The sequence below is a fragment of the Fistularia commersonii genome, chromosome 14 (assembly GCF_037954325.1).
Source record: "Fistularia commersonii isolate RoL2024-O1a breed Wild chromosome 14, RoL_Fcom_v1.0, whole genome shotgun sequence".
Taxonomy (NCBI): domain Eukaryota; kingdom Metazoa; phylum Chordata; class Actinopteri; order Syngnathiformes; family Fistulariidae; genus Fistularia; species Fistularia commersonii.
The window spans coordinates 15,436,661-15,462,737 of record NC_141297.1 but is presented as its reverse complement, the minus strand read 5'-3'; the positions used below and the strand labels follow the sequence as shown (position 1 = coordinate 15,462,737).

The following is a 26,077-nucleotide window of genomic DNA, read 5'->3' as shown; positions in this document are numbered from 1 at the left end:
TAGAGAATAAATAACTTCACTGTGGTTACCATTCCAGTGTCCAGTGGTACAGTTAAAGAAAATAAATTAACATTAATTTCTAAAACCCATCCATTCAGATTGCCATTCATTACAGGGCTTAATATCAGGTATGAAAAAGACAGAATACCCACCAGCACCAGTTGTACCTTTGAAGGCAAAAAAAGCAAGGCACACACGCACACACGCACGCACGCACGCATACACACACACACACACTCTTTTAAAAAGGACAGGGTCAACACATAATCAAACAATGAGACGGGGAAAAAAAGAACATCAAAGTGATGGAGATTCGTGAGCGTACCATAACACATGCATCATTACAAGTGCACAACTGAGAAGCCCATAAATATCACTAATATATTGACTGTGTCTTTCATCCATAGTCCACCCAGTGAGATAAAGTCTGTGTAAGCACTTTAAACAGGAGGGCAAACTCCTGAAAATCAATATGAGAAATAATAGACCATCTGCTCTCAGAAAGGCATTTAGCAGCAGTGTGTTAACACAATGGATGTATAATACACTTTTAAGAGGTGATTTCAATCTGGCAAAATTGCTCCTCTCATTGGACAGTCATTTATCCAGTCGAAGCAATGAGCAAAACTTTATCTAAAGCCATAAACGACTAAGATTAACTCCACCATCAAAATTTCCCGTTTGGTCTTTTTATATTTCAAAATCACAAAAAAAGCCTTAAGGGTATTTGAACTGAGTAAAAGAGGGAGTTTTACTTTATCCAAGGCCCAATCTTTCAATCCAATTTGTTATGAGGAAGTTTACTTTATCCTTCTTAGAGCCTTTAAATGAGAGCAGCCACATCAGTGAAATATTAAATGCAGATCAGAACCAAGACATACAGCAAAAGTGCCTAACCTTTATCAAATAAAGATCAATGTCTAGTCAGACATGCATTTGCTTCACCAGGTCTAAGTATGACCGAGGATTAATAGTGGTTTTCTCTCAACTAACTTTTTCAAAATGTATTACAGTCCTGCCACTCGCTTGCAGCCTAGAGCCAAGCAAATATCTGCTTGGAGTACAGACAATATCTCACAGCCTTATTGTGAGTGTACTCGAAGAGTGAAGGCAGCATAGAGAACCATCCAAGTGAACTCTAGACCCATCAGGGAAAAACTAGAGTTATGTTTAGTGGTCAGCTCTGGGATCATACATTGAGTCATGGTCCAGATGGAGGGGAATGTAGACAGAAAAAAAAGTGTTTATCACTTTCCCATTTTTTCATTTCCACAGATGCAGGGGGGGATAGCCCTCATCACAGAAAAGATAGTGAGTGCAATATGCAGGATACACAAAAGAAATATCATTGTTATGTGCCATTTCCCAAATCAGATTTGTGACTACCTTTCCAACAAAAAATACTAACTAATCATGAAGTCACTTTTGAGACAAGTATTGTACAAAAGGAACAGATTCTTTTCTTTTTGGAAAAATATAAGAAAAAAAAAAAGCACACAGGGATAATGACAAAACAATTTCCAAAGATAAACCGTTCCCGAGAATTATTGAAAAATTATTAACATGTAACACAGCAGAGTGTTCAAAAGCCTCTCAGTCAAAGCAAAAGGGTCAGATCTGGTTTAAGTAATTTTCTCAAATTACAAAACAACATTACTGTTATTGTTGTTATAATTATTGCAGATCTCAGCTCTGTGTGATCATATACTGTGTAGGGTACTGCTATGGTTAGCATGCTGTGGTCCCTGGCGGAAAGGGGACGCGAAAGCATTATAATTTGATGTAGGGTGCTGGAACAGGGGATGAAAAGTCAATGTTCAGATTGTCATTAAGAGCTTAAGCTGATATATTGATCCAGTGTGTTATGGGTGGGGGCACTTTTCCACATGACATTCATCTGCTCATAGGGTTTGGAGGCATTATGTCTGCCCTCTAGTGGTATATCAGTAACACCTTTTTTGGAAATAAAGCGTGATTAGGGGAGGTACATGGATTTTGATAAAATTACTTTCTCCAGGCATGTCTCTCTATGGCACACATGCACAGGTATTGGCATGAGGGGGAGCAAAGTGTGGGCTGTGATATTTCATACGTTATTGTTAGGACATACAAATATTTAAATGTAATGAGATTTCCTATTTTCACACGGTGTGCTTCTCAGGTACAGTCAGTGTACAGATGTTGGTTCTGTGACAAACAGGATATTCCAATATCTTGTGCTGGTCCCAAGAGTGTGTAAATGTCTCTGCTTTCCAGTGTATGTGAATGCCTAGTCTACAGCGTTATAACGGTGCCTTCCTCTTCCAGGCTGCGCCTTTCCATGGCTCTGTCTGGTGATGATGTTGTGGAAGTAGTCTTGGCGTTGCTTAGTGATCCGCTGCTGGCGCTGGCTGGCAGGGTCCCATTGGCATTGATGGAGACAGTGGGTGTGGCAGGAGCCCATAGATTGAGATGTGGTTCATAGCGAGGCAGCAAGGGCATGCTGTAGTTGGACGGTGTGCGTTTGATTGGCTCAGCCTCACCTCCCGCCTCAATCACCAGGTCTTCCTCTTCTTCGTCGCTTTCAAGCTCCCCAACGGGGAAGTTCTGGATGATGTGCGATGGCATGGAAGATGCAGCACTTACCCCACCCTGTGACGAGTAGCCATAGTAGCTTGCACCACTGTCTGATGAGCGCCCCGAGCTGCCTGAAGCTGTACCGCCGCCTCCTCCTCCTCCACGAACAACATTGTTCCGCTGGTTGGCAGGCTTGACAGTGATGATGAGGTTGTGGCTGTTGGCGATCATCATGTCCGTCACCTGATCCAGAGATTTCCCAGCCACCTCAATACCGTTCACCTCCAATACCTCATCATTGACCGCAAGTAGGCCAGTGCTCTCCGCAAGCCCGCCTGGCACCATCCGAGAGATGAATATGCCAGGCACCTTCTCGAGGCCCAGAGGTGTAACCCGTACGCTGGAGCCATCACGAATGTAGAAGCCAAGAGGTTTTTCCTGGCCATGCTTGTACAGGCGTACTCGCCGGTGCGTCTCTGGCAGGATGTCCACATCGATGATGGAGGAGACAGGACGGAAGTCCCTCGGGAGGCTGATGATAACCGGTGTTTTTTTCCTGTTGGTATCGGGCCGCAGAAGAACTGCTGAAAGTACAGTGTTTTTCTTCCTGGTCAGCGAATCGGTACCAAAGGCTGTATAATCAGCTTCCTCTGCAAAATAAATGGTAGAGGAAATAGAAAATAGAAGCGGAGGAAAGTGAGAGATGACACAGATGAGGAAGAGAGACGAAAGGGAAATTGGCAGAGAGAAGAGGAAGAGAGAAACAATGTGTTATCAAATACAGGCTGATGCTCCTTTAATATCATTCAGTGCTCATGAGACATCAGGTCATTATTTAGGCTGACATTCTGTTGCATCATGTCCTTCCAGGAGAATGAACAATGCTTTGCAGTAGAGCAGCTCTCAGCCTGAGGTATCCCTGCAGGCTATTTGTGCTGAACACACGCAGTGCTGATTCTCCACAACTCCCCTCCAGTTGGATTGAAACACCAGCCCGAGCCACAGCTCTACCCAGCCCTTCATCATTATACCCGAGCAAACTACAACTGGAAGATGGCCAAGATATCGTCCACTTTCATGAATTGTTGTGCTAATGGTAAGAGGCCTCAACTGTAATGAACGTTGGTTGTCCACCCAGCTAGATATATAAAGAATGCCAGTACAATACTATACTTTCAGTAATAATGCAATAATATAGCTATCTAAAATGTACAGCCAAAAATGACAAAATTAAGTTGAGAAATGTCAGAAAAAGCAGGAAAAAAAACACAAGATGAATGTCATTCAACTACAATCTCCAACAGAATACAGGAGGTATACCATGTACCAGCATGGTCGTGCACTTGAATAAATAAGCAAGCTGATTGTTGTCCACCCCCTTTGTTTGCCTCCCTGAACGTAGCTTCTACTTTTGGGGGTTCTAAAGAGGCTTGAAGCAGAGAGCCAGGGGTGTTTGCATGGCTGTCAGAGAGCACATGCAACTGATCTTGGGGATCCTTCATAAAGCCCACTACGGGGCAAGATTTTAGGGACTTGCTGTAAGCTACTTTCTGATATCCCATGTAGGAGATCGAGGTGGAGCACTGGCAGGTGTGTCTGTCAGAGTGAATGCACTTAACGTTGTGACAACACTTCATTACAAGTGCTTCACATAACTTTGCTGGCAGAAGCCATGATACAATTGTATTTTTGCTATTCAAAAAAGATGTGTGTATGTATGAGGGTCACTGCCAACATTTCAGCTGAATGTGAACCTGAGCTAACAGTAATGCTGTGCATCTTGAGGAACTGTTGCTTAAATTGTCACACTATGACAGCTTGGCTGTGGACACTGGATGAGGATGATCAGTTGAGAGAATGAATACAAGACCTTGGCTCTCTATCAGTTAACCAGTGAAATACCAGCAGCTAAACATTAACTGTTGTGTAACAATCACTCTGTCTGCGACTACCTTCACCAAGAAGTCCACCATTTGACCTTATGGCTGTTGCTTTAAATAACTTGTCAGAAATTTCTCAACACGTTTCACTTTTTTAATCTTCCATTCTAACTGCTAATCTGCTCTTAAAATAAGAAACTAGATACAAAGCACTTTCAATTTCATATCAGTCATTTTTCCCATTTTGTTTGTCTCTTCCCCCTTGCATGCCTGTGTATCCTGGGAAAACATGCACTCAGGTGGTTGACAAAGAGCCCAGCTCTCAGGTTCTGACAGGTACGCACCCCACCACTCCCCTCTCTTACCCTAAAACCAAAACAAAGGATCAATTGTCCCAGAAAAAGCACCAGTTTCATATTTCGGTCCCATAGGCCAGGAGTCCAATGCATAAACATCATATCCTTGCTACCTTACAAGAGGCTTCAGAGGGGCCCGGGCAGTCTAATGGAAGGACACTTATTTCAAGATCTTCGATATTTGCCAAACAGACGATTTTATTTAGATTCATTTATTTATTTATTTCAGATCGAGAGTGTACATGGTGGTTCTAGCGGTGAAGTCAAGCATGACTCAGTTCAGACTTACTGGACTTCTTTTCATCTGAACCATTCCTGTACTTTCAGAGTATTAAAGGCCTACCCTGGCAATACAGTTACAGTTGAAGAAAGCGAGCCAGATGCTCCCCTCAGGGCCACTCACTGGAACATGCTGAATGTAGTGCGGGTGGTGACTGTCATATAAAGGATTTTAACACCAGTACACATCTAAAAACAGCGTATGCAGGTATTTGCATGCAGGCCTTCGTTTAAACACCGACACAATCATGCATTGATGCATATATATGGTTGGAGATTATGCTTCTGCTGTGATGAACTGCAGTACACAAAAACAACACAGAGTATCCCATACCTCCATCACAGGTCATTGGGGCACAGAAGCAAAGCTCTAACTCTAACAAGCTACAAGTGCCTAAAGGCAAGTTGCTGTACGAGCATATGCACACTCACTATCTGCAGATGACTTGACATAATGCCATTTTCAATTAAAACACAGGAGGTGAATGGGTAGCATGGGCAACCACGAGGGTGATGATTTAGGTCTGACTTAAATGTCTTTGCCTTTTTCACTTGGCAAACTGGAATGAACTGATTGACTTGACCCTAAATGCAAATGTGTTTATAGCTCCAGTAGCCAGAAGTAATTTCTATTCAACAGCATTTTCTTTTCAAAAGCAATCAGTAAAACAAAACTATATAAAGGACTCTGGAATACCCATACTTATACCCATATACCCATACATAATTATGCATATTCATGCAAAGAAAGTCTGATGAAAGACCTTAACTGAGACACAGTGATAGAGTAGCATAAGATATGGTACCAAATTCAAATTTAGCATGTGCCTCTGTTTTTTTTTTCTTTAATCTTTTGAATCTTTCATCTGCTCTGTAAGTTTCATCTTTTAGCAAAGCTGCTGATCATAGGTGACAGCCTCACCTGCAGTTTATCTGAGTCACAGCTGGTACCCAACAGGCATAATTCAACAAACTCTGAATGAAAAAAAACATAATCCCCAGCACAGCAATTGCCATGGTTCTGTACAGGTTAGGCATTTCAAATATGCTGTGGCTGCTTTGATTTCCCACACTTTCAATAGACTCACTGAGGAGCAAAGGATGCAAAGCAACTGAAGAGAAAATGATGGCCCAACACACTCCATTCACATGTGAGGACACACGCAGTGATGCTGAGAGATTCCTTTCTATAGTTGATAATGTGCAAATACACACACACACACACAAACGCAGGCATGCACGCACAGAGGCTGAACAACTAATGCATCTTCAAAATCTAAGGGAATTCACTCAAAGCGACAACTTGGCCTAAGGAGAGGAAACCACTTGTTCAAACGGCCATGCCATGGTGAAACATATCACCCCTCTCTGTAAGCCAAGGTCTATCTCTGCACTCCATCCGTCTTTGTTAAGAAACATTAATGGCTCAGAGTAAGTGAAATGCACAGGCATTCTACACACAGTACAGCTAGTGACACTAATATTTGTCAGTGTCATTTAATGTCTGCCTTTTAAACACATAACAATACATTTGGAAACTGAACATGAGCATTCACCTGTAGAGCTCTAGCTGTTACACAGCATAAGTATACTCCTCTCTCATACTAGTGCACAATCACTCATTAGTAGAGGCTTACTCACTGTACTCTGCTCTCCCCACTTCTCGAGGAACTACAACTTCCACAGCTAGTGTCAGAAATGCAATGATAATAAAGGATGACATGGCTTAGGCTCATTGTGTAATATAATGATCCCTGACAACAATAACACCACCACCAATTCACCACTTCCTTGTTATCATTGTCCTTGGCATTTAGTTAGGGGAAACCTGATACTGGAGGAAAAAGATGCATGACAGTCATGAGTACCAATGCTACTATTCCAATGACAGGATGGCCCCTCTCTTGCTTTGTCATATTTATACAGCTGCCTAAAAGTGATGGGACAAATACACAAGTAAAGCCTTCAGTGGAAGGAACAGTACCTGACCCTTACTTGTGATTTATAGACTAATACCATTTGGTTCAAAATTACTCATAGTGAGCCAAGTGTGTGTGTGTTTGGAGGGGGGTCCTTGATGGTTGTGGTGTGCTGGAAACGGTCAGGTTTGTTGATGACAAGTATGGACGTTCTCACAAGCCGGTGCCACAGTGTTCCTGACACAGAACTATTCAAGGAGGGTTTTGTGTGCGTGTGTGTGTGTGTGTGCATGCATGCATGCATGTGTGCGTGTGTGCGTGTGTGTCTGTATATAAGCTGCCGTTGATAATAAATAACTGGGTGGCTGTAAATGTAATGATAAGAAACAGACAGGCAGAAAAAAAGACAGAAATGCAGCAGGGAGCAGAATTAAGAAAGAGAGGAGGCGATAACGAACATGGAAGCAAGTAAATTCCCGAAGGGTTACTATTCTTGGTATGGTGCACATACCTCCCTGGCACAGCCCAGATAAAAGCACCTTAATGCTGCTGATAAGAGAGGGAGCAAGAAAAAGGGAAGGAGGGAGTGAGTAAAAGGGAGAGTGTTGAGTAGAAAGGATGAATAGAATGACACAAAAACAGTGTGCTGATGGGAAGGAGAAGCATTGCTGTTCAGACCTGCAGAGCCAGGCAGGGAATAAGCCTGCAAGCTGACAGTTTGAGTAATTGCTTATTAACTCCATATTTCAAAAGACTCTAGTCAAGCTAATTAACCTGATTCTGGGCCTCCACTCATGAATTTTCTATCATACTCATCACTGTTGATTTATTACTCTGTCCCGAATAGCGCCATTAATTAATTCAATAATAATAAGAGCCCATTATCCTCACTGTGGATGACGCCAGGATTGATGTCACAGACAACAACTAGCAATAATAGGGTATGGTGGACTCATTCGCCTGGTCAAACTCAAGGGCTACATTTTTCAGTGTGAGTGTATGTGTGTGTGAGTGTGTCATCATCAAAGTATGAAGGAATTCAATCAATTTCTTTTTTGCTGACAAAGACATGACCCCTGTTTCCTGTGCTGTCTCCTTCCTTCACCCTCCCATCTTTCTCAACATTTGCTACTTCTCAGTCGCTAAACCATCCTTCAACAGGAGGCCTTTTCTGCTCTTCCACCTCCATCTGCTAATCTGGGTTTGAAAGTCCTCCCTCATCGGAGCCCTAAACTGTGGTCGACGTTTGTCTCTCTCGCTTGGTCTTTTCTTTTGGAATAAGAGATGGGAAAGAAGCGGACACAGTTCTAACACTGATGAAGCACTTGGTCTAGAAAAGTGACAACAAAATAGATACTGGTACATGTGAATAGAAACATTACTGGGGAGAGATGGGTAAGTAGGCATTATCCTTTTGGATTTGTCTTGCCTTTGGCATATGGCTCTGAGAAAACAATTACCAACCCGGAGCAAGGGGAAGGCTTCAACAACTTCATAAACAAGAGAAGCGCAGTGAGAATTTTTAATTGAACTGAGAGCCTAAATAGGCCTTTTTGAGAGATGACGGGGGAGAAGACATGTAAAATTAATGATGGCTGAATTACATTTAGCTGCTTTGGTTTCTGAGCCCTGTTATTGTACTTGCTGATTCTGTGTCACACAACCAATTCTTACTGGGACACATGAATAAAACAAAACCATCATTGCTTTGTATAGGAAGGCCTGTGCTTCTCCAATGACAAGCCAAGAGAGACACAGCTATTTAGGACATAATTCCTAATGAGCTTGTAGTGTATGAACAGGGAAATAAAATATTGTATCTAATTTTTCAGCAATTTAGCCATGTGGTATGTGTCTAAATGAGCTTCAAAGTTTTTTTTTTAGAATGCAGAGTTCTACCACATCACATCAGGGATTTTACATGGTGATGTATACCTGGGAAAAACATAACACAAGGAGAATTATGTTGTGCTTTGAGATGCTGAAATTTCTCTCGCAGGCTCTGGCACAAGGGCCTGAACCCTCACGTAAAATCATCCTCCTTCACTCCCTATTTTTTTAGTTTCTGTATCGCTACCAACTGGTGCAACCCAGAGACATGGTGAAGTGGTGTCCATTCACTGTATATATTCGGTTATTCATGTCCAACACACAGTTAGGCCCAGAAATATTTGGACAGTGACACAATCTTCATGGTTTGGGCACTGCATGCCATCACATTGGATTTTAAATGAAAGAGCTACAACAGAATTGAAGTGCAGACTTTAATGTTTAAGTCAAGGGGTTGAACAAAAATATATGATTAAACATGTACGGATTGTAGCTATTTTATACAAATGCTCCTCATTTCAGTGGCTGTATTTAAAAATAATTGGACAAATAAACATAACCCAAAGTAAAATATCACTTTTCAATATTTTGTTGAGAATCCCACGCAGGCAATGACTGCCTGAAGTCTGGAACCCATGGGCATCACCAAATGCTGGGTGTCCTCCTTTTCCTCTTCAGTTGTTGCTTGTTTGTGGGTCTTTCTGCCTTAAGTTTTGTCTTGAGCAAGTGAAATGCACATTCAATTGGGTTGAGATCTGGTAATTGACTTGGCAATTGCAGATTATTCCATTTCTTTGCTTCAAAAAACTCCTGGGTTGCTTTTGCAGTTTGTTTTGGATCAATGTCCATCTGTACTGTGAAGCACCGTTCAATCAACTTTTCTGTGTCACTGTCCAAATATTTTTGGGCCTGACTGTAAGTTTAGTAGCCCAAATTGAAGTAACACCACACCATTCAGGCAAACCATTTGAAATAATCTTCTTCTTCACTTTTCGGCATTTCCCTTCAGGGGTTGCCACAGCCAATCGACCTTCTCCATCTAACCCTCAGTCTGGCTTCTCTGGCGTTCACTCAAAAACATCTAACGTGCTGTCCCTCTGATAGACTCATTCCTGATCCTATCCATCCTGGTCACTCCCAAAGAGAACCTTAGCATCTTTATCTCTGCGACCTCTAGCTCTGCCTCCTGTCTTTTTGTCATTGTAACTGTTTCTAGGCCATACAGCATCGCTGGTCTCGACACTGTCTTGTACACCTTTCCTTTCATTCTGGCTGATAGTCCTCTATCGCGTAGTACCCCTGACACTTTTCTCCACCCATTCAAACCTGCTTGAACCTGCCGTCTCTTCACCTCTTTTCCACACTCTCCTTTGCTCTGGATTTGAATTAATGCAATGCATTTCTGTTCTCTATTCACAGCATTACTGATAAAATGTTATCATCATATAAATTACTATTTATGGTCTTACTGACAATAGTTTCTTAACATGGTCAGACTAAAATCATAAAATGCTAGATGACATGTACCCTTCTTGATACTAAAACATAATGCTACACCTACCCCAACATATCATGTCAGTTACCATCAGGAGAAAATGCTGATATAACTGTATCACAGCACTTAGTGCTGGGCTAATCTAATTTTAACTTCGGGTGATCATTAACTTTCATATGATGATATTTCCTCGGTTTCTTTACAGCATCCAGTTGTTTTACCACACAGTTGGAATGACTATTGCAGTCAAACATTAACAGCAATTTCCACTTAAAAACTACATTACACACTTTTATAGGCTATTTACAAACTGCTTACAAATGCTAAACAGGGATGTAACTACATTAGCTATTGACATATTAATACTGGAAAAACTCTTGCAGTCGGGATGAATAGGAGCAAATAGACCAAGTCCAAACAGTAACTGTAGTCAGGCAACAGGGTTTGGTTGCTGCATGTCAGAGCCTGATGATTCTGCTCATGTGCCTGCCAGGGTAAATATGCTGGAAGAGTGCATTGAAAGTTATTTACAGATAAGCTTATCAGTTATCATATTTCATCTCCTTGTGGCTGTGGCACCCTGCCCAGACAAAAACAATGTGATTTTTAATTAAGAAAAGCAGCTAGCACGCTGCAGTATGAGTCCAGGTCTGCTGCAACCATTGAACAGGTGGTGATAACACACAGCACTGACTCAAGGTCTAATCCCATATGGGATATTTGGATTGTTTGAGGACTTTATTTAAGATGCTTGACTATGTTACCTTTTCAATTTTAATCTCAAATAGCTGCCAACACATTCTTTTGCTAGTTTAAAATCACTGCGGTTTTCTCCTAACTCTTGAGTCAGAGTGAGATATCTCCAACAATAGCCCTTTATGAGCTTGTATTTATGATCGCCTGAATGGCCTGCTCTGCTGACAAAGTTCAGATATCTATACTTCTGCACATCACACATTCAAAGTTGCCGTTACCCTCCTTCCTTCTCTTCAGCAGCATTTGGCAAAAATATTTAGTCATCATGCTTTGTATAGGATAATTGGACATACAAAAGAACTTCCCTTTAGTGGGCAAAACTTTGAGGTAATATTAATGTATGAACTTGTGGTTTCACGGATCACATATGAATAGGGTTATTTTTGTGTAGGTTGAGTGTATTAAATACTTTTATCAAAGAATTAAAAAAGCATCTGTTTTAAGACTGGTGGTAGTCGCTGGAGCATTTAATATATTTGGTTTCATCCAGCTCAATCTTTCAACATCACTGTACTTTGGACATTTGGTTTTCCCTCATTTTTTTAATCAAATATTTCCTAAATGACTGAGTTAAGACCCACCTTATTCCACCTACCCTTCGCTCTCACCCATCACTGCCCGTCTTCCTGCTGTGTGAATTCCAGGGATAAAGTGTTTTAACCTCTTCGGCGGCGTGTACTTTCATCCTAACTCTCCAGCTCTGCACTTTTCCTGAGTCTCTCTCCCTCACTCTACAACTCGCTCTCTGCGTCTCTCTTCCCCTCATAGCTGAAGCAAAGTTCTATAGCAGAGGGTCCAGTCTGGTCTGGTCTGCTGTCCTGTCTAATCTAGCCTGCAGACATGATCAGAGCCTGGCCACATTCCACCCAAAATGCCCCCTCCCTTCTTCCTCCATCTTTCACTCCCTTTCTTTCACCCAATTTCTTTCTCTCTCTCTTCCACCATCCCCAGCGTGGGCCTCACTCTGCATTCCTCCCTCACTAATACAATTCCCACTATCCTCCTCTCTTTCTCCCACTTGTTGCATTCCTATCACATTTACACTACTCCCTCTCCTTTTCCCTACATCTCTAATTACATGCTTTGCCTAAACAATGCCTTATACATTACTCCCGAATTAATACTGTTTATTCACTCTCCCTTCCATCCTGACAGCTCTCACATTAGGCCTAGAATGTCCTCCTCCTCCAAGCATTCCTCCTGTAGCCCTGTGAGTGCACTGTTCCTTTACAGCATCCCAGGGAACAATGATTCAAGCTCTGGGGAAATCTTCAGAATCCACACCAGTGTGGTCCTGTTCTATTATTTTCCATAAACTGAGTTAAACTTCTCCTCTGCACATCCCCTGGGAAAACTGGCATCCATTACACACGCTTTCTCTCCCTCCTTTAAAATCCTTTCATCTCAAAGCCATCAGATACATTTTCATTATTAGATTTTTGCTCAATGTAACTGATCTCTGCCCCTTCAATGTTGCTCTTCTGCTTTTGACCGTCTCTGTTCGTGTCACACCAGCCATCTTGCACCTTCAGTATCCCGCTATGTCATTAACTTGCTGTTGTTGTCCTGCTCTGCTGCTTACTTTGCATGGTGGGTAGACTTTGCCCTACTTGTACTTTCAAACTGTACATGTCCTTTTCTCCAGATAGATGACTCATGCTCTGGTTACTAATTCCCAAGGCAGTCCCTGAGACGATAAGCAAATACAAACATTCCTGGCACTTTTTATACCTTTGCCTCTACCTCAATAAGGAAGGTGAGGCCATATGAGTAAGGCTGAACTGAAACTGTGCAAGTGACATCATGCAAAAAATTGCCGCCCCGAGAAAAAGATAATGACATGGATGTCAACACACGAACTGCATGTGTACAAATTCAAGGAACATGAACTAACAACAAGGCAAATCAGTAAAATCCATACCTAAACATCTTAATTTTTCTCATGAAATACTTGCTAATTTTGCTGGTATGTCAATGCTGATTATTTTTTATTATTCACACAACAATATTCAGGTGAGGGATGTTTGGTCTGTCAGGATAAAATCACTGATCTTTAAACAATCGTTCTTATTAGCTCACTTGTGCTTCATTTCATTTATTTTTTTTTTTAATGTGTAAATGTGCTGTTGAAAAAGACAATAATCAAAAAGATGTGAGAAATAAACCAATAACAGCAAAAACAAACACCAAAGACCTAGGTTTTTACCTTGATCTACGTCTGGATGTAGACAAGATTGTTTATCAAAGCTTGATAGTTGTGTGTTTCTTGCAATATGTACACGGGGATGTTCATATAACAAAAATTATATCTCATCCAACTCTGACTGTTGACCAGATAATCTTGTCAAATACATCCATCCCCTCATCAATCATCTGCCTCTTATCCTGTACTCAGGGTCGCGGGGGCCAGATGTTGGGGCCTATCCCAGCTATCATCAGGCAAGAGGCGGGGAACACCCTGGACTGGTCACCAGTCAATCACAGGGCCACATAAACTAACCGAAAACCATTCACTCACTCATTCAGAGCAATTTTATCCAATTAACCTGCTGCATGTTTTTGGACTGGGAGGAAACTGTAGAACCCAGAGGAAACCCACAGAGTCAGGGGGAGAACATACAAACTCCACAAAGAAAGGTCCCCTTGTCGGAATCAAATCAGGGTCCTTCGTGCTGTGAGGCCAAAGTGCTAACCACTGTGCCACTGAAAAAATTGATTATAAATGAATAAATGGATAAAAACGGTGACTTGTTACACTAAGTCAGTCATCTTTTATTTTGGTGATCCTTAAAATTCACATCCCGGGTTGAGCAGCCTATAGCTATTCATTTCAATTTTCCATTCATAGAAGACTGTAAATTCATTTCCTTTTCAGTGAATTGATAAAACCTATGGATCACGGCACTGGTTCCCTACCATCAGATATTAATTGTCCTAACTGAGCATTTCTGTCTGTACAGTAGACTGTTGTTAATTCACTGGCTTGCCAGTCCCACTGATCTCTGCATTCAGTTTGAACAAGAAAAGTGCTCCCTGAACTAGGACATCTGGAAGAGAGCAGCAACAATTAGTCCATTGAAAAGTAATCATTTTCTAAATCAAAGTTGATTTCATACATTCGGTCCCACAAAACCAGATATTTTTCAAGCCTGCAGGTTAAAAAACATGAAAAAAAAAACAATAGTGAACAAAGATTATTAATAATTGCGGCTCTAACTCAGATGTGTGTATCATGGTTTGAAAGTTTGCATTGACTACACTGCAGCCAACAATGTATCTGGTATTTTAAAATCGATCATAATTGTGTTGTTAAATATATTTCGAGTTTACTTGACACTTCACCGGACTCCCAATGACAAAGGAAACCATTAAATGGTTTATATCCTAAGTGTTTTACATCGTAATTAAAAGATCTTTTTGACCTGGTTTACAGATGTGAAAATGTCATACAGCTGCAACCTCCCATGACACAAAAAGTCAAACTCAAAAAGCTAATTGAATTTACTTATCATTTGTTCCCCATCACCAAATTAGCTGTTTTGGTTTCAAAATGAAGACTTGAGGGCAAAATAGTAAAAAACCTCTGTCAAAAATCAGCAATGAATTACATGAAAATTGGTGTCCACTATCCATCCATCCATCCATCCATAACCAGCTAATGAAAAAGAAAACGCAAAGAAAAAATTCCTTTCACTCAGGAGGGGAAATTTAACAACCATAACAAAACATATAGAATTTGTAACATTTATCTACATAATGAAATGTGGGTTTTAGGTGGAGTCAATTAAACGATGTTCAACTTTTTAAAATGTTTCTTAATTAAAGTCCTCAATCAATCTGCCGAAGACATGTGATTCCCAATGCACTTTCTCAGTTATATCAACTGGAAACACAGGCATCTGTTTTTTCCCTTTCCCACATCCCCCATTTTAGGATTTCATTGAAAAGGCAAAGAACAAAAGGTTGTTTGCATGTCAGAATGTTGAGCTTTGCAGCATTCAGACTCTAAAAAAATCAGCACGTTAAAATCTACCTATAAACAAGCCCCTCTTCAATGCTACCATGACAACAGGTGAACAAAGGTCACAACCCCACAAGCTCAATGGTCATCAACACACTGTTGATGTGGGGGGTTGAAGAGGAGCTTATACCCACTACAGAGTGGTACTGGTGTGTGTTATATCAATTTTAGAAATACCAGCCTGATTGATGCTATCTGACTGAAACACACCAACAAAGGGGCACAAACAAGCACCAAGGCCCAAACACTCAGCCTCTTACAATGGCAAACTGCACAACAGTATTGGCCAGTCAGTGATGGTGCGAACAACAATGTGGGCTTTATTCAACAAGCAGACACCATCACACACAGCAAAACACCCAGCCCTTTAGCCAGCCATCGCCAGTTGATGAACAGAACCCACTAAGATGCTGGACAAAGATAAAAGTAAACTAAATTTAGTCCTCCTCAAAAAATAAGATACCATTTCCAAAAATAATCTCATAGCAGTCAAGAACTGAAATATGCAGAGACAAAACTCATATTCTTTTGAAAACTAAAAACACACAAAGATATACATCACAACAGCTGACAGTTTCTCCTGGGAACTGGTTTATAATCACTGCGACTGAATGTCTTGACATATTTCCCAGATGTCTGTAGTAGGATTTTATTGTAGTTAGACAAGGCCAAAAAACACAGAATCACACTGCAGCCTTGTCTGATATCCTGCTCGCATTCAATAATGGCCCCTGACATCTCATTTGATCTCAGCTCATCTAATACATTTACATCCGAAATTGCCCTCTAGAAGGAAGGAGTAGTAGTCTAGAAGCATTTTATATCAGCATGCAAACACAGGATAGAAACTTAGCAACGATGTCTTGCCAACCATCATCTCAACATTAAGACATGATACCAGAATGATGGCGTTATAAAGAGGTGTGACACTTCAATTCCAACCTTTCCCCAATGCTGCAGATGGGAGCAATGACTCAGGAGCTTAGTTTTATTGTTAAATTCATTAAATCTTAAGAAATGTGAAAATAAAATATAATTTAAGAATTTAAGATTTTGTACAGCTTTTTTTTTTTTTTTACACAACAGTTGCTTCAGATAAACCGGTCACATTCAAATTATGCATTTCAAATTGTTTTTTTTCGGGGGGTTTCACCTGACATTGTCCAGACTACAGGTCCACTCAAACACATTGTGCAGACCTGACAGACCTGCTGACCAGGGTGGACCTCAATCCCACTAAGTTACTGACCAGGTGTGATTTTTAGTTTCTGGCAACTAAGCAATCAGTGTAAAACACATTTAGTCATATCATATTCGATGATATCCTCAATATAATATAACTGACACTTCATACAAGCACATATAGGTCTTGAGTGTAAAAAGACTTGGTGATGTGGGATCAGTTGTTGATGCATCACACTCAGCCTCAGATCATGGTTAAATTAACACAATATGGAGCCATTGTGTATAATAATTGTTGTCTGCAGAAATAAAATAGATGGTGAATCAGCTGCGAATGTGCTGCATCAGCTCACCACTGAGGCTCAGAAGCTTTAACCAACTACTCCTGGTGCTTAGCAGTAAGATGGGGGTAAACAAGTCAGAGGGTGTCAGGGGGACATTTGGTGAGTAGTGTCTTGGTGTGTGTGTTTGTGTGGCTTCTTGTGTGTGGCTGATGTGTGATTTTTGCTTGCCTGTATTTTGCTAGTTTTCAAATGCGCCTGTGCGTGTGTGTGTGTGTGTGTGTGTGTGTGTGTGTGTGTGTGTGTGTGTGTGTGTGTGTGTATGCGTGTGTCTAAGCAGCAATGAACCCAGCGTGGGGGCTCGTGTCTGGAGCGTGTAATTGAAACATGGTCCCATGCAGTGCAGAACAGTGACTTCACTAATCTCCTCCTGACAAAGTGGCTTAGCTTCTATAGGGTCATATGGCCCGCCAGTACAGCTTACACACAACAGAGCATGTGGTAAAACCTGCCTCGACTGTTAGACCCCAGGTCCGTCATGCATCCGAGGGGTCACAAGCAGTTTGTTAGGATTCCCTTGAAAAAAAATCTCGATGGATTTTTACCAATCATGGTCCTGTAATCCCTAAAAGGTAGCTTGAGTGGCCAAAGCTAATACTAATAATGAAGACATTGCAAAGTCAGCATACTGGAGCAGGACAAAAGAACAACCTCCCCAGACCCAGAAAATTTGAATAAATAATGGCCCGCACTACTTTACTGTGGATTATTTTCTGATTTTCAGAATTTAGGGGAAAATGAAAGATGTTGTAACTACTAATAACGACTCGTTTTCAAATGTCCTATTGATTAGAATTTGTAACCCCACACTAAGTAATGTCACCAAATTTGCGAGAAAAAAAAAACCATTAAAAATAAAAATTGCTATGATTTGCCCTAATGTTAGTAACAAATGATGCTGTGATTGCTAATATTAATATTTTTTATTACAGAGTCAGCAGTTTGATTCCTTAAAAATCTAGTTATATGGTGGTGGTGAGCAAGAATTGTGGTCTTACCTTTCCTCTGTAGGAACAGCCTGAGCAGAGGGGTGGCTGTGGAGATAGCCTTGTAGTAATTGTCATCATTGTTGATGGGCAGGAGGTCACCATGCACATCTGCATAGCCCACCAGCAACTCCACATTGGGAATGCGATGGACATGCTGCAGGAGGCCGTAGAACTCATCGAAGCGGCCCGGCTTCGACCGATCCAGCGAGAATCGACGAAACTCTGCACCAAACTGAGATGGGTCGGACAAGAAGACAACAATAATGCATCCTCGGTGATAGGGAAATTGCCTAATCCAACGGACAAAGATTACAGAAGATTGTGGTCAGGCAGTGATAGGCTGACTCTTGCACAGTTTGTGCAAAATATCAAGGAACGGCGCTTTAAGAAGTACAACACTCAGTGCTGCAAATCAATAAGACCAACTAGGTTTTTTTGTAGATGATTTCAAGAACAACGGTACACTGCCTGTACAATTCTATTGTCCACGTGGATGAGCTTGAGCTCCCCATATGATGAATTATAAATGTGGACTGTTATGTCTTATTAGCATATTGCCAATCATGTCGTTAAACCAAGCTACTGGACTCAAATTGAGGTATGGGGATGAAACGCTGTGTCCCTGGCACACATGTATTCCGAGCTGCCTGATGAGTAACACAGCAATCAATGGAGCAACTGGAGCAACAATAAGCTGAGACAAGCACAATGTTCCACTTGCATGTTGATAAGGAGAACAGTGTTGTGGTTACTGTTACCCAGCAATGCCAAAATGATGAGGATACAAATTATTGCCAACCCGACGATCGCGACCGTGCAAACCCGGGAAAATGTGACTTAAATACAGTTTGGGCTTTGAAACCTGGCTGTTGACTCCTTTTCCTACGAGTGTACACAAAGGCATGGACACACAGGTGGCACCTGCGCAAACTCGTCTTGTTTATGAGAAGCACATGAAAACTTAGTTAGTTGAAGTGCATGTTAACGGATAGCTGTTTTTTTTAAACGGACGACAGAAAAAAATAGGGAAAAAGTTTCCGTATTGTCGGATGCGGGCGAGTGGGAGGCAGCCCGCCGCGGAAGGAGCCGTAGCCATTAGCCCGCCGCAGGCCGTTTGACACCTGTCCGCGCTGAGGACATCCCGTTCACGGGCCAGCGCTAATGAATGTGTCGTCCAGGCGTCAACTGACTTCCCACCACCGTTGAATGTATGGAAATGTGTTGAAAACGACGCTCGGAGTTGTCAACTCACCCCGAATTTTAAGTCAATATTGTGTAAACGCGCGGGGACTGAGCGGGGGGCGGCGACAGGTGACAACTGGTTCACCGCGTCGTCAGCTGACACCTCCACCTTCAAACTACAGAACAATTAGCAAAAACTTGTCGCGGAAACTCCACTTTAAACTAACCCGTGTTCTGCGTCGATTTGTAAGCTTCCTTTTTAGATTGGAAACCAATTTAAGAAGCTTCGGTTTTGCTTTGACGGATGCACTACTTGTTTTGGCGACATCCTAACTTGCTAACAAGCCACTTAGCAAAGCTAAATTAGCCGGAATGATAATCACAGGGTGTGGTGAGAAGGCAACATAAAGAAAGTATAAGGTGTCATATAAAAAATAACAATAATAATAATGATAAAGATTCCATAGGCACCTTGCTTTTCACCTCCACGGCGCTCAGAGAACGGCTGCTCGGCATTCGGTGGTTTTTGTTCATGTTTGGCTAGCAGCGGGACCGCCGCCACAGCGCTCCAAACACTCGCCCTGCTCCGGCTCCGCCGCCGCCGCCGCCGCTGCTGCTGCCGCTTCGTATCCGAAATCCGTATATGTCACCCGGTCGATCTTATATTTTCTGCCGAAAAGATCGATTTCTCCGAGTCCGGCGGGATTGAGTTATCTCTCCGAGACAGAGATGACGGCTGTCAACCAGCCTGGATCAGCCTGTGAACTTGTTTCCCGTCATACTTGGTGCAGTTAGTGCGCCTCCACCTCTGTGACCGCCGGTCTCCGCGGCTCCTGTCTTTCTGCGCCTGGAGACCTGAAACACTAAAACTTCAAAATAGAAGTCGCTGTTTGTAAGTCAACGTGCCTTCAAAATAAGAGCCCCGTCTTTTTCCTCTCCTGACGCTCACTCCTATCAAACCTTGGCCAAAAAATAAAAGAAAACTAAACTCAATAGAAAGAAATTAATGACATACAATTTTGTCTCCAGCTGATTGCTGAGTAGAAAATCAAATTGACTGATTAATAGCAACAGTTGCTGAAAAAAATGCAAATGTAATACCAGTTTTCAAATGTTATTTTTTAACTCTGGTCACTAGAATAAATTCTAGAATTTTCGAAAATATAGATATCAATCGTCATTTTTTTTTTAGAAATAAAAATATTGCCTTGAATGCATATTTTGTATTTTCGCACGTGTTTTGTTGATGTGGCAATCATCTTTTTGACAAATACTGGTGTATTTCTTCACTTCACTTATGAATGCTCTCCGGTTGATGGTACATGTTAAGATAAATCAATTAAATTGACGTTTCTAGGGTGAGGGGGGGGGGGAATGGCTGAGAAGTGTGGGAAACGTCAGCGATTGCACGGTGTTTCTTGAAGTATAGTGACATCTTCCGGTCGAGTACAATACTGGACCCCTGAAGGGCTCGTCAATATCCTACATCCCAGGATAAGTCTGAATTTCTCTTTCACTCGAGTCAAGTCCTAAATCTCATATCCCAATGACTACCGTATAACAGATTTAGTTGTTTTTTTTAAATATGCTCAGAAAAAAAAGTGGGCCACCAGAGACTTATATGTTTGTTAATTCTAACACTAATGCCGCATAGAGTCTTCTTACTTTTCCTCCTTTCAATTCCACTTTATTGCCAGACGCGACTTCAGGTTGATCTGTATGCACTGCAGCTGGTTAATTCCCTCGGTCACAATAGCTCTGCTGATTTTGTGTTTCAAGTCACAGACTGTGCACTCTTTGGGTGAAGCGCGCTCTTTCCTCGCTTTATGCAAAAAAATTGACTAACTAACCCACAAAACACATCACTTAAGCACATTACATACTTCACGTTATGTATTTTAAAACCAGACCACTCCTCAATACCCTGTTTTTGGTAAGCACTTGCACAACAGGTTATTGACCACTGCATGTGTCCTTAACTAAGCTTTAGGGAACGAAAACCATTCCTCTGATAGATGTTCCGTCACATGGCATCATCATGACTGTGCAGCCGACAGTGCAACGTCGTTCAATATCTCGACACAAGTTCCGTGAGCTTTAAACCCACATTGTTTTCTGAACTAACTGGACAAATCATACTCCATCACACCATCCTGAGACTGACTATGAATCCGACTCGTGTCTCGAAAACTTCTCAACATTAGTCAAATTCTGACCTTGAAAGGCCTCTTGACATTTTTACAAAATACAGGAAATATGGGATCTTGATGGCACTTGAAAGACATTCCCCAGCTAGAAAAGTTAAGCTCACATCAAGTCTGTGTATTTCTTACTGGTCCAAAGAACAATCACAACAAGATAATGGTGCATCAACAAGATGAAAAGGTTTTGCGAAAGCCAAATAGGGAAAGTGGAATGGAAGGACTGTTACATTAATTTCCTCTTTATTTTGCTCATAGCAAGATGATGATATTTTTGGAACATTCTGTTCAAATAATGGATGTTCAACTTTTGATTACCACCCAGCATTTAACCTCAGTTTATGAACTTTTAAGAATAAATGTTTTATTTACCTTACAACAGTTCAGACCACTAAAAGCTGTTGAAAAACTTCACGGTAACATTTATTCAAATCGTGAGACAGTCATTCATTCATTTATTATCTATACTATATCTAAATCTGCATTACAGGCCGGGAGGGACTGGAGCCTGTCCCGGCTGTCGTTGGCCATGGTTCCTCCTGGACCAGTCGCCAGTCAATCATGGGGCCACATATAGAGACATACAACCATTTGTTCATTCTTTTTCATAATTAAGGGTATCCAATTCAGTGTCTACTGCATGCTTTTAAACTTTTGGAGGAAGCAAGAGAACCCAGATGGGACCCTAGTGGAATCAAACAAGGGACCTTCTTGCTGTGGGGCAGAAGCGCTAACCACTGTGCCGCCCTCATGAGACAGTAAAACACAGTGTCAAACGTCAGTGATGGTCTGAGAATTTGTCAACAAATGTTTGCACATTGTCTCAGTTCTTTGATCTGAGCTCTATAAAATGACAAATGACCTCACTTGTGAGGCCTTTTGTGGATATCTAAATGACAGTTTGTTTCATTTTGTTGATTACACATTTCTTACACACAGTAGCTTTTCAAAAGCCCTGGTTGGAGGGGTTATGGCTGCGCTTTGAAATCAGCCAGTTAAAGAACTGCATCAGTCTCCTCGTGTCCTGCAAAGTCACCCGTCTCCGTTGACTTTACTTTAGATGTAGCTTCTGATTCAATTTCATTAAAGTTATTTGCACTGTGTGTGTTCAGGGGGTTGTGCGTGTCTGTAAGGGTGGCTGTGTGTGTCTGCATGTGTTTGTGCAGCTGGGCCCCCTTGCCAACCACAGGAGGCGCTAGTGGTGGGTTCTCCGTGTCTCTCCACCCCCTCAGCTACCCTCTCCCACACCCCCAACTCCATCACCCAGCACTGCAGAAGAGGCCTCTTGTCTCCCCTGCAGTCGGCGAGGCCTTTCTTTAACACTCCCCCCGTCTCCCCCTCTGTCTCCCATCTCAGTAAGCCCACCACCCTGATCTACATGACCTCAATACGCTGTGTTCAGTGAACATGCAGTAGTCACAACTCGTGGGGTGAATCTGCTAGGATTTCACCCCACGCCACCCCGCCACCCCCACACCTCCCCTGTTGAAGGAATAAGGCTCCTCCAGGGGGCGCCGTCACTGACTGCAGTTTTTATTTCATTGCAAGCTGCTCACGACTCCAAACCCCACCTCGCCGGCTCCACCAGAGGTGTCTAGAAAGCTTCACATGACCAGGTCAATGCAGGCCGGAGGTCAAGGTTGTGTGTGTGTGTGTGTGTGTTTGTGCGTTTGTGTTTTTGGGGGGACTCATAAGACATGTGATGGAGACAATAGGCCTTCCTTACATTAACTAAGTACAAGGGCCAGTTGTCTCAGCAGCCTGTACCTCTTTGTGTCTGACAGCACACACATATTCAGACACACACACACACACACACATGCAATTGGGCTTACATATCTCTCCTCCAGATACAGGGGGCGCCAGGCTCTAGACCGCCCCCCCCCCAATCCTCCCAGTCTCCCCCATGTCCACTCCTCTCCCTCCTCCTTCCTCATACTTGTCTCCCCCCTTCTTACCCTCTCTCCCGTCCTCATCTAACCGCCCTTCCTCCTCTGGCTCTCCCTCTCACCATTTCTCCTCCCTCCCTCCCTCCCTCCCTTTTCTCCTCTTCCCTTCCCTCCCTTCTCCTTCCCCTCCCTCTCCCACTCTCTCCCCTCCCTCCCCTCCCCCCTTGAAAGAACTGTTAAGCGCTCCTTCTGCACACAGCACTGCAGATGAGGCCTCCGCCTCCCCCACAGTCTGCCAGGCCTCTCTCCTTCAGTCTCCCCCACCTCTCCTTCCCTCCCTCCCTCCCTGCCTCCCTCTCTCCTTTGCTCCTTACAGCAGCATAGCAACACTGCCTCGCAAGCCGAGGAAGGAGTTGTTCCTCTCCCTCTTGCACCGGGGTAATTTCCCTCCATTTTAGATTCCTCCTCCTTGGGCAGATGAGAATGAGATCCAATAATTGGATGTAAAAATATACATCGGCAGCATCTGATCTTACTCAAATGACTTGTGTTGGTAGACAAGTGTGACACACTGGATGTGACTGATTCATCCCGACTCCAGGAGAGCACCTTTCATCCACCTCAGAAGAGTTAATAATGTAGTGTTCTATTTCTCACCACAGCTCTGCCTCATCTCATAATTGGCAAGATGCTAACAGGATCCACTTTGGCAGTGCTGCTGGGCCAGACGGAGAACAGACACATGTTTTCATGGTACATCTATAGGTAGAGCAGATACCGTCCGCTGTAGGTGGTTGCGTTGAAGACAATTTGATCTGTGAGCAGATTTTCAAACACTGGCATCCCACCTTTTAGGTATTCTGAAGTAATGGACTCCTTCTGCGGCAATTTCACATATCAGCATGAACGACTGAGGCTTTATCAAGCAGCGAAACCATCATACCGCACATTAATTCAGTAAACCTTTTGTTCTAATTCTGTATGGAAGCTTAATTTTGGTTATCAAGCGATGTTGCTGGCTACTCCTGCATAACTTGCGATGGATCAATGTGCTCATCCGTTACATTGAAATGGAAGGAGAGAATTTCAGAGAAAAACAATTGCCTGGGAGTAAAACCCTAACCTGATGTTTTTCGAATGAGCACCTGAACCGCCGAGCTCATAATCTGCTCCGATGGCTGTGGATGTGACAAAAAGCTTCAGCCCAGACTGAAAATGTACGAAAAGTTATTTTTAACGGTCTTCTCAAAAATATTCAATTACTGCAGAGGAAAGGATTGTTTTCATACATGTAGCTTTACCATATTGCTCAACATCGTGGCCCACTAAAAACACACATTATTGGGCATCATAGGCCTTTTAATGTTGCGCTGTAATATTGTTTTTAGAGGCTCTGTTAGTTATGGGCCTATAGAATAAGCCAAGGTGACGCCCCCTTTATGGCCATTCGGTGTTACTCACATTTGATCTTCTCAGTTTATATTCAGGACATGTGTCCGTAAATATAATGCAGGCCATATTTTCTTTTGCTTTTAACTCCCAGTTCATGTGATTCATGTTCCTATTTTCCATGTTAGTGGTCAAAATTCAGAATTCAGCAGGAGTTACATTAAAGACTTAAAAATCTCTGGTTGATCTGGGAATGTAGACATACTCAAAGGTCATAAGAGCAATACCCAAATTGTTTTTTTCTTTCTTTTGCCTCGTCCGACAACCACGTCGTTTCAAGCTGACGATTCAAATCAGCAGTGGTCAAGTCATGTTTCACTTTGAGCAGATGAAAATGAAAACAGGTTGGTTGTCAACAGTCATGCAAGCATCACTTTGCTGTGTGAGGCTAAATAATCCCAGTGAGACTGGAGAGGAGCTGAAGAAGAAGTCAATGGGATCTTTTGTTGTGCTGGAATATCCATCTGCAGATATGGCGGCTCCTTATTGTTTTTCCATTGATATTTGCAACAGCATTGCTTTCACATCACAAAGAGAAAAATTAGTCACGTGAATCCCCTTTTTTCTGCACATTTCTCTGTTGGTGATAGATTTCCTTCACATAGCAAAGGAAACTTGTTTATTCAGCCAAACGACGTAAGATATTAAGAGTATCATGGTTCTGATCCCCCACACCCCTCGTCACCAATTTGCTACCTAATTGTAATTTTCCAGCTAAACCTCCAGGGAAGCCCATTTGTGGAGGATGAAATTTCCAACGGAGTGGAATCCCCGATCTGACACACCACAGGTTTTGAACCACATTCATGAAGATGCTTTGACATCAGCTCGACCAGCCTGTTGGAGTGGTGCTCTCTACACAAGATAAACTACACTAGAAAAGTTTTGCTTACCCATTGTTATACATGAATAATTACTTCATAATAATTGTTAAAATATTTTTCATCTCACAATTTTGACTTTCAAGTCAGAAATCTCAAAAAACAGATCCATTCTTTGACATTTAGAGAAATTCTCTCTTCAACAAATCAAAACACGTTACATATCATCAGAATATGATGTTGTTTCTATTTTAACTTTTTTTGTAGAATGTTTTTCTGTTATAGAGACAGGCAATCAATTGACCAAACCAAACCAACAATCAAGACTTCAGTGGCTTCTTCCCTATTCGTGAATGATGCTTTCTATCACCTGCAGTTGACCAGACTTAAGACTGGTAAAGGTCGACTAATAATTATCAGTTTCTTAAATGGAACTCTCAGGAGCTGATGCTTGAGGAAGACCTTCAGTCCAGGGCATTATGTGTGGAGGCTTTTACTCAAGTAGTGGATCAATCACTCAACTAAGCAGATTGGGAAAATATGAGCACACAAAATGACATTGTTGTTGTAAAAACAGCGCATCGACCGGAGGGCTCTCAGTGGAACTCCAATTATTAATGGAATAAAACAGATTGTTACAGGACCAGTGACTCATGACTGCCTTAAAAGTCAAGAGTTTGCCTCCATTTCTTTTCATCCAAAGAGCACGTTTGGCTCCTGTAGAAAAAAACTCAAATCCATGATTTTATCTATGGACTGTTACTTTATTACTCCGTGTTATGGTGCTGGAGAGACAAGTATGAAGGAGGCGAGAGGTGACATTATTCTTACGGGCAGCAGCTTTGCCAATATTGCCATACTGGGATTGTCATTAATGTCGTTCTTCTCCTACGAATACTAAGGAAAATAGCGAAATGGAGTGGTCATCAGC

General features: G+C 42.1%; 1 protein-coding gene across 1 annotated transcript; it reads right to left on the bottom strand.

Moving 5' to 3' along the window:
• Positions 1-1,458: 1,458 nt before the first annotated feature.
• pard6b (par-6 partitioning defective 6 homolog beta (C. elegans)) lies at positions 1,459-19,624 on the bottom strand. The gene is made up of 3 exons (XM_086159789.1): positions 19,258-19,624; positions 17,614-17,836; positions 1,459-3,206 (listed from the first exon to the last, which is right to left on the bottom strand). Exons 1-3 carry the CDS (start codon positions 19,318-19,320, stop codon positions 2,275-2,277), a joined length of 1,218 nt encoding a protein of 405 aa, XP_086015915.1. The 5' UTR covers positions 19,321-19,624; the 3' UTR covers positions 1,459-2,274.
• Between the last annotated feature and the right edge of the window lie 6,453 nt (positions 19,625-26,077).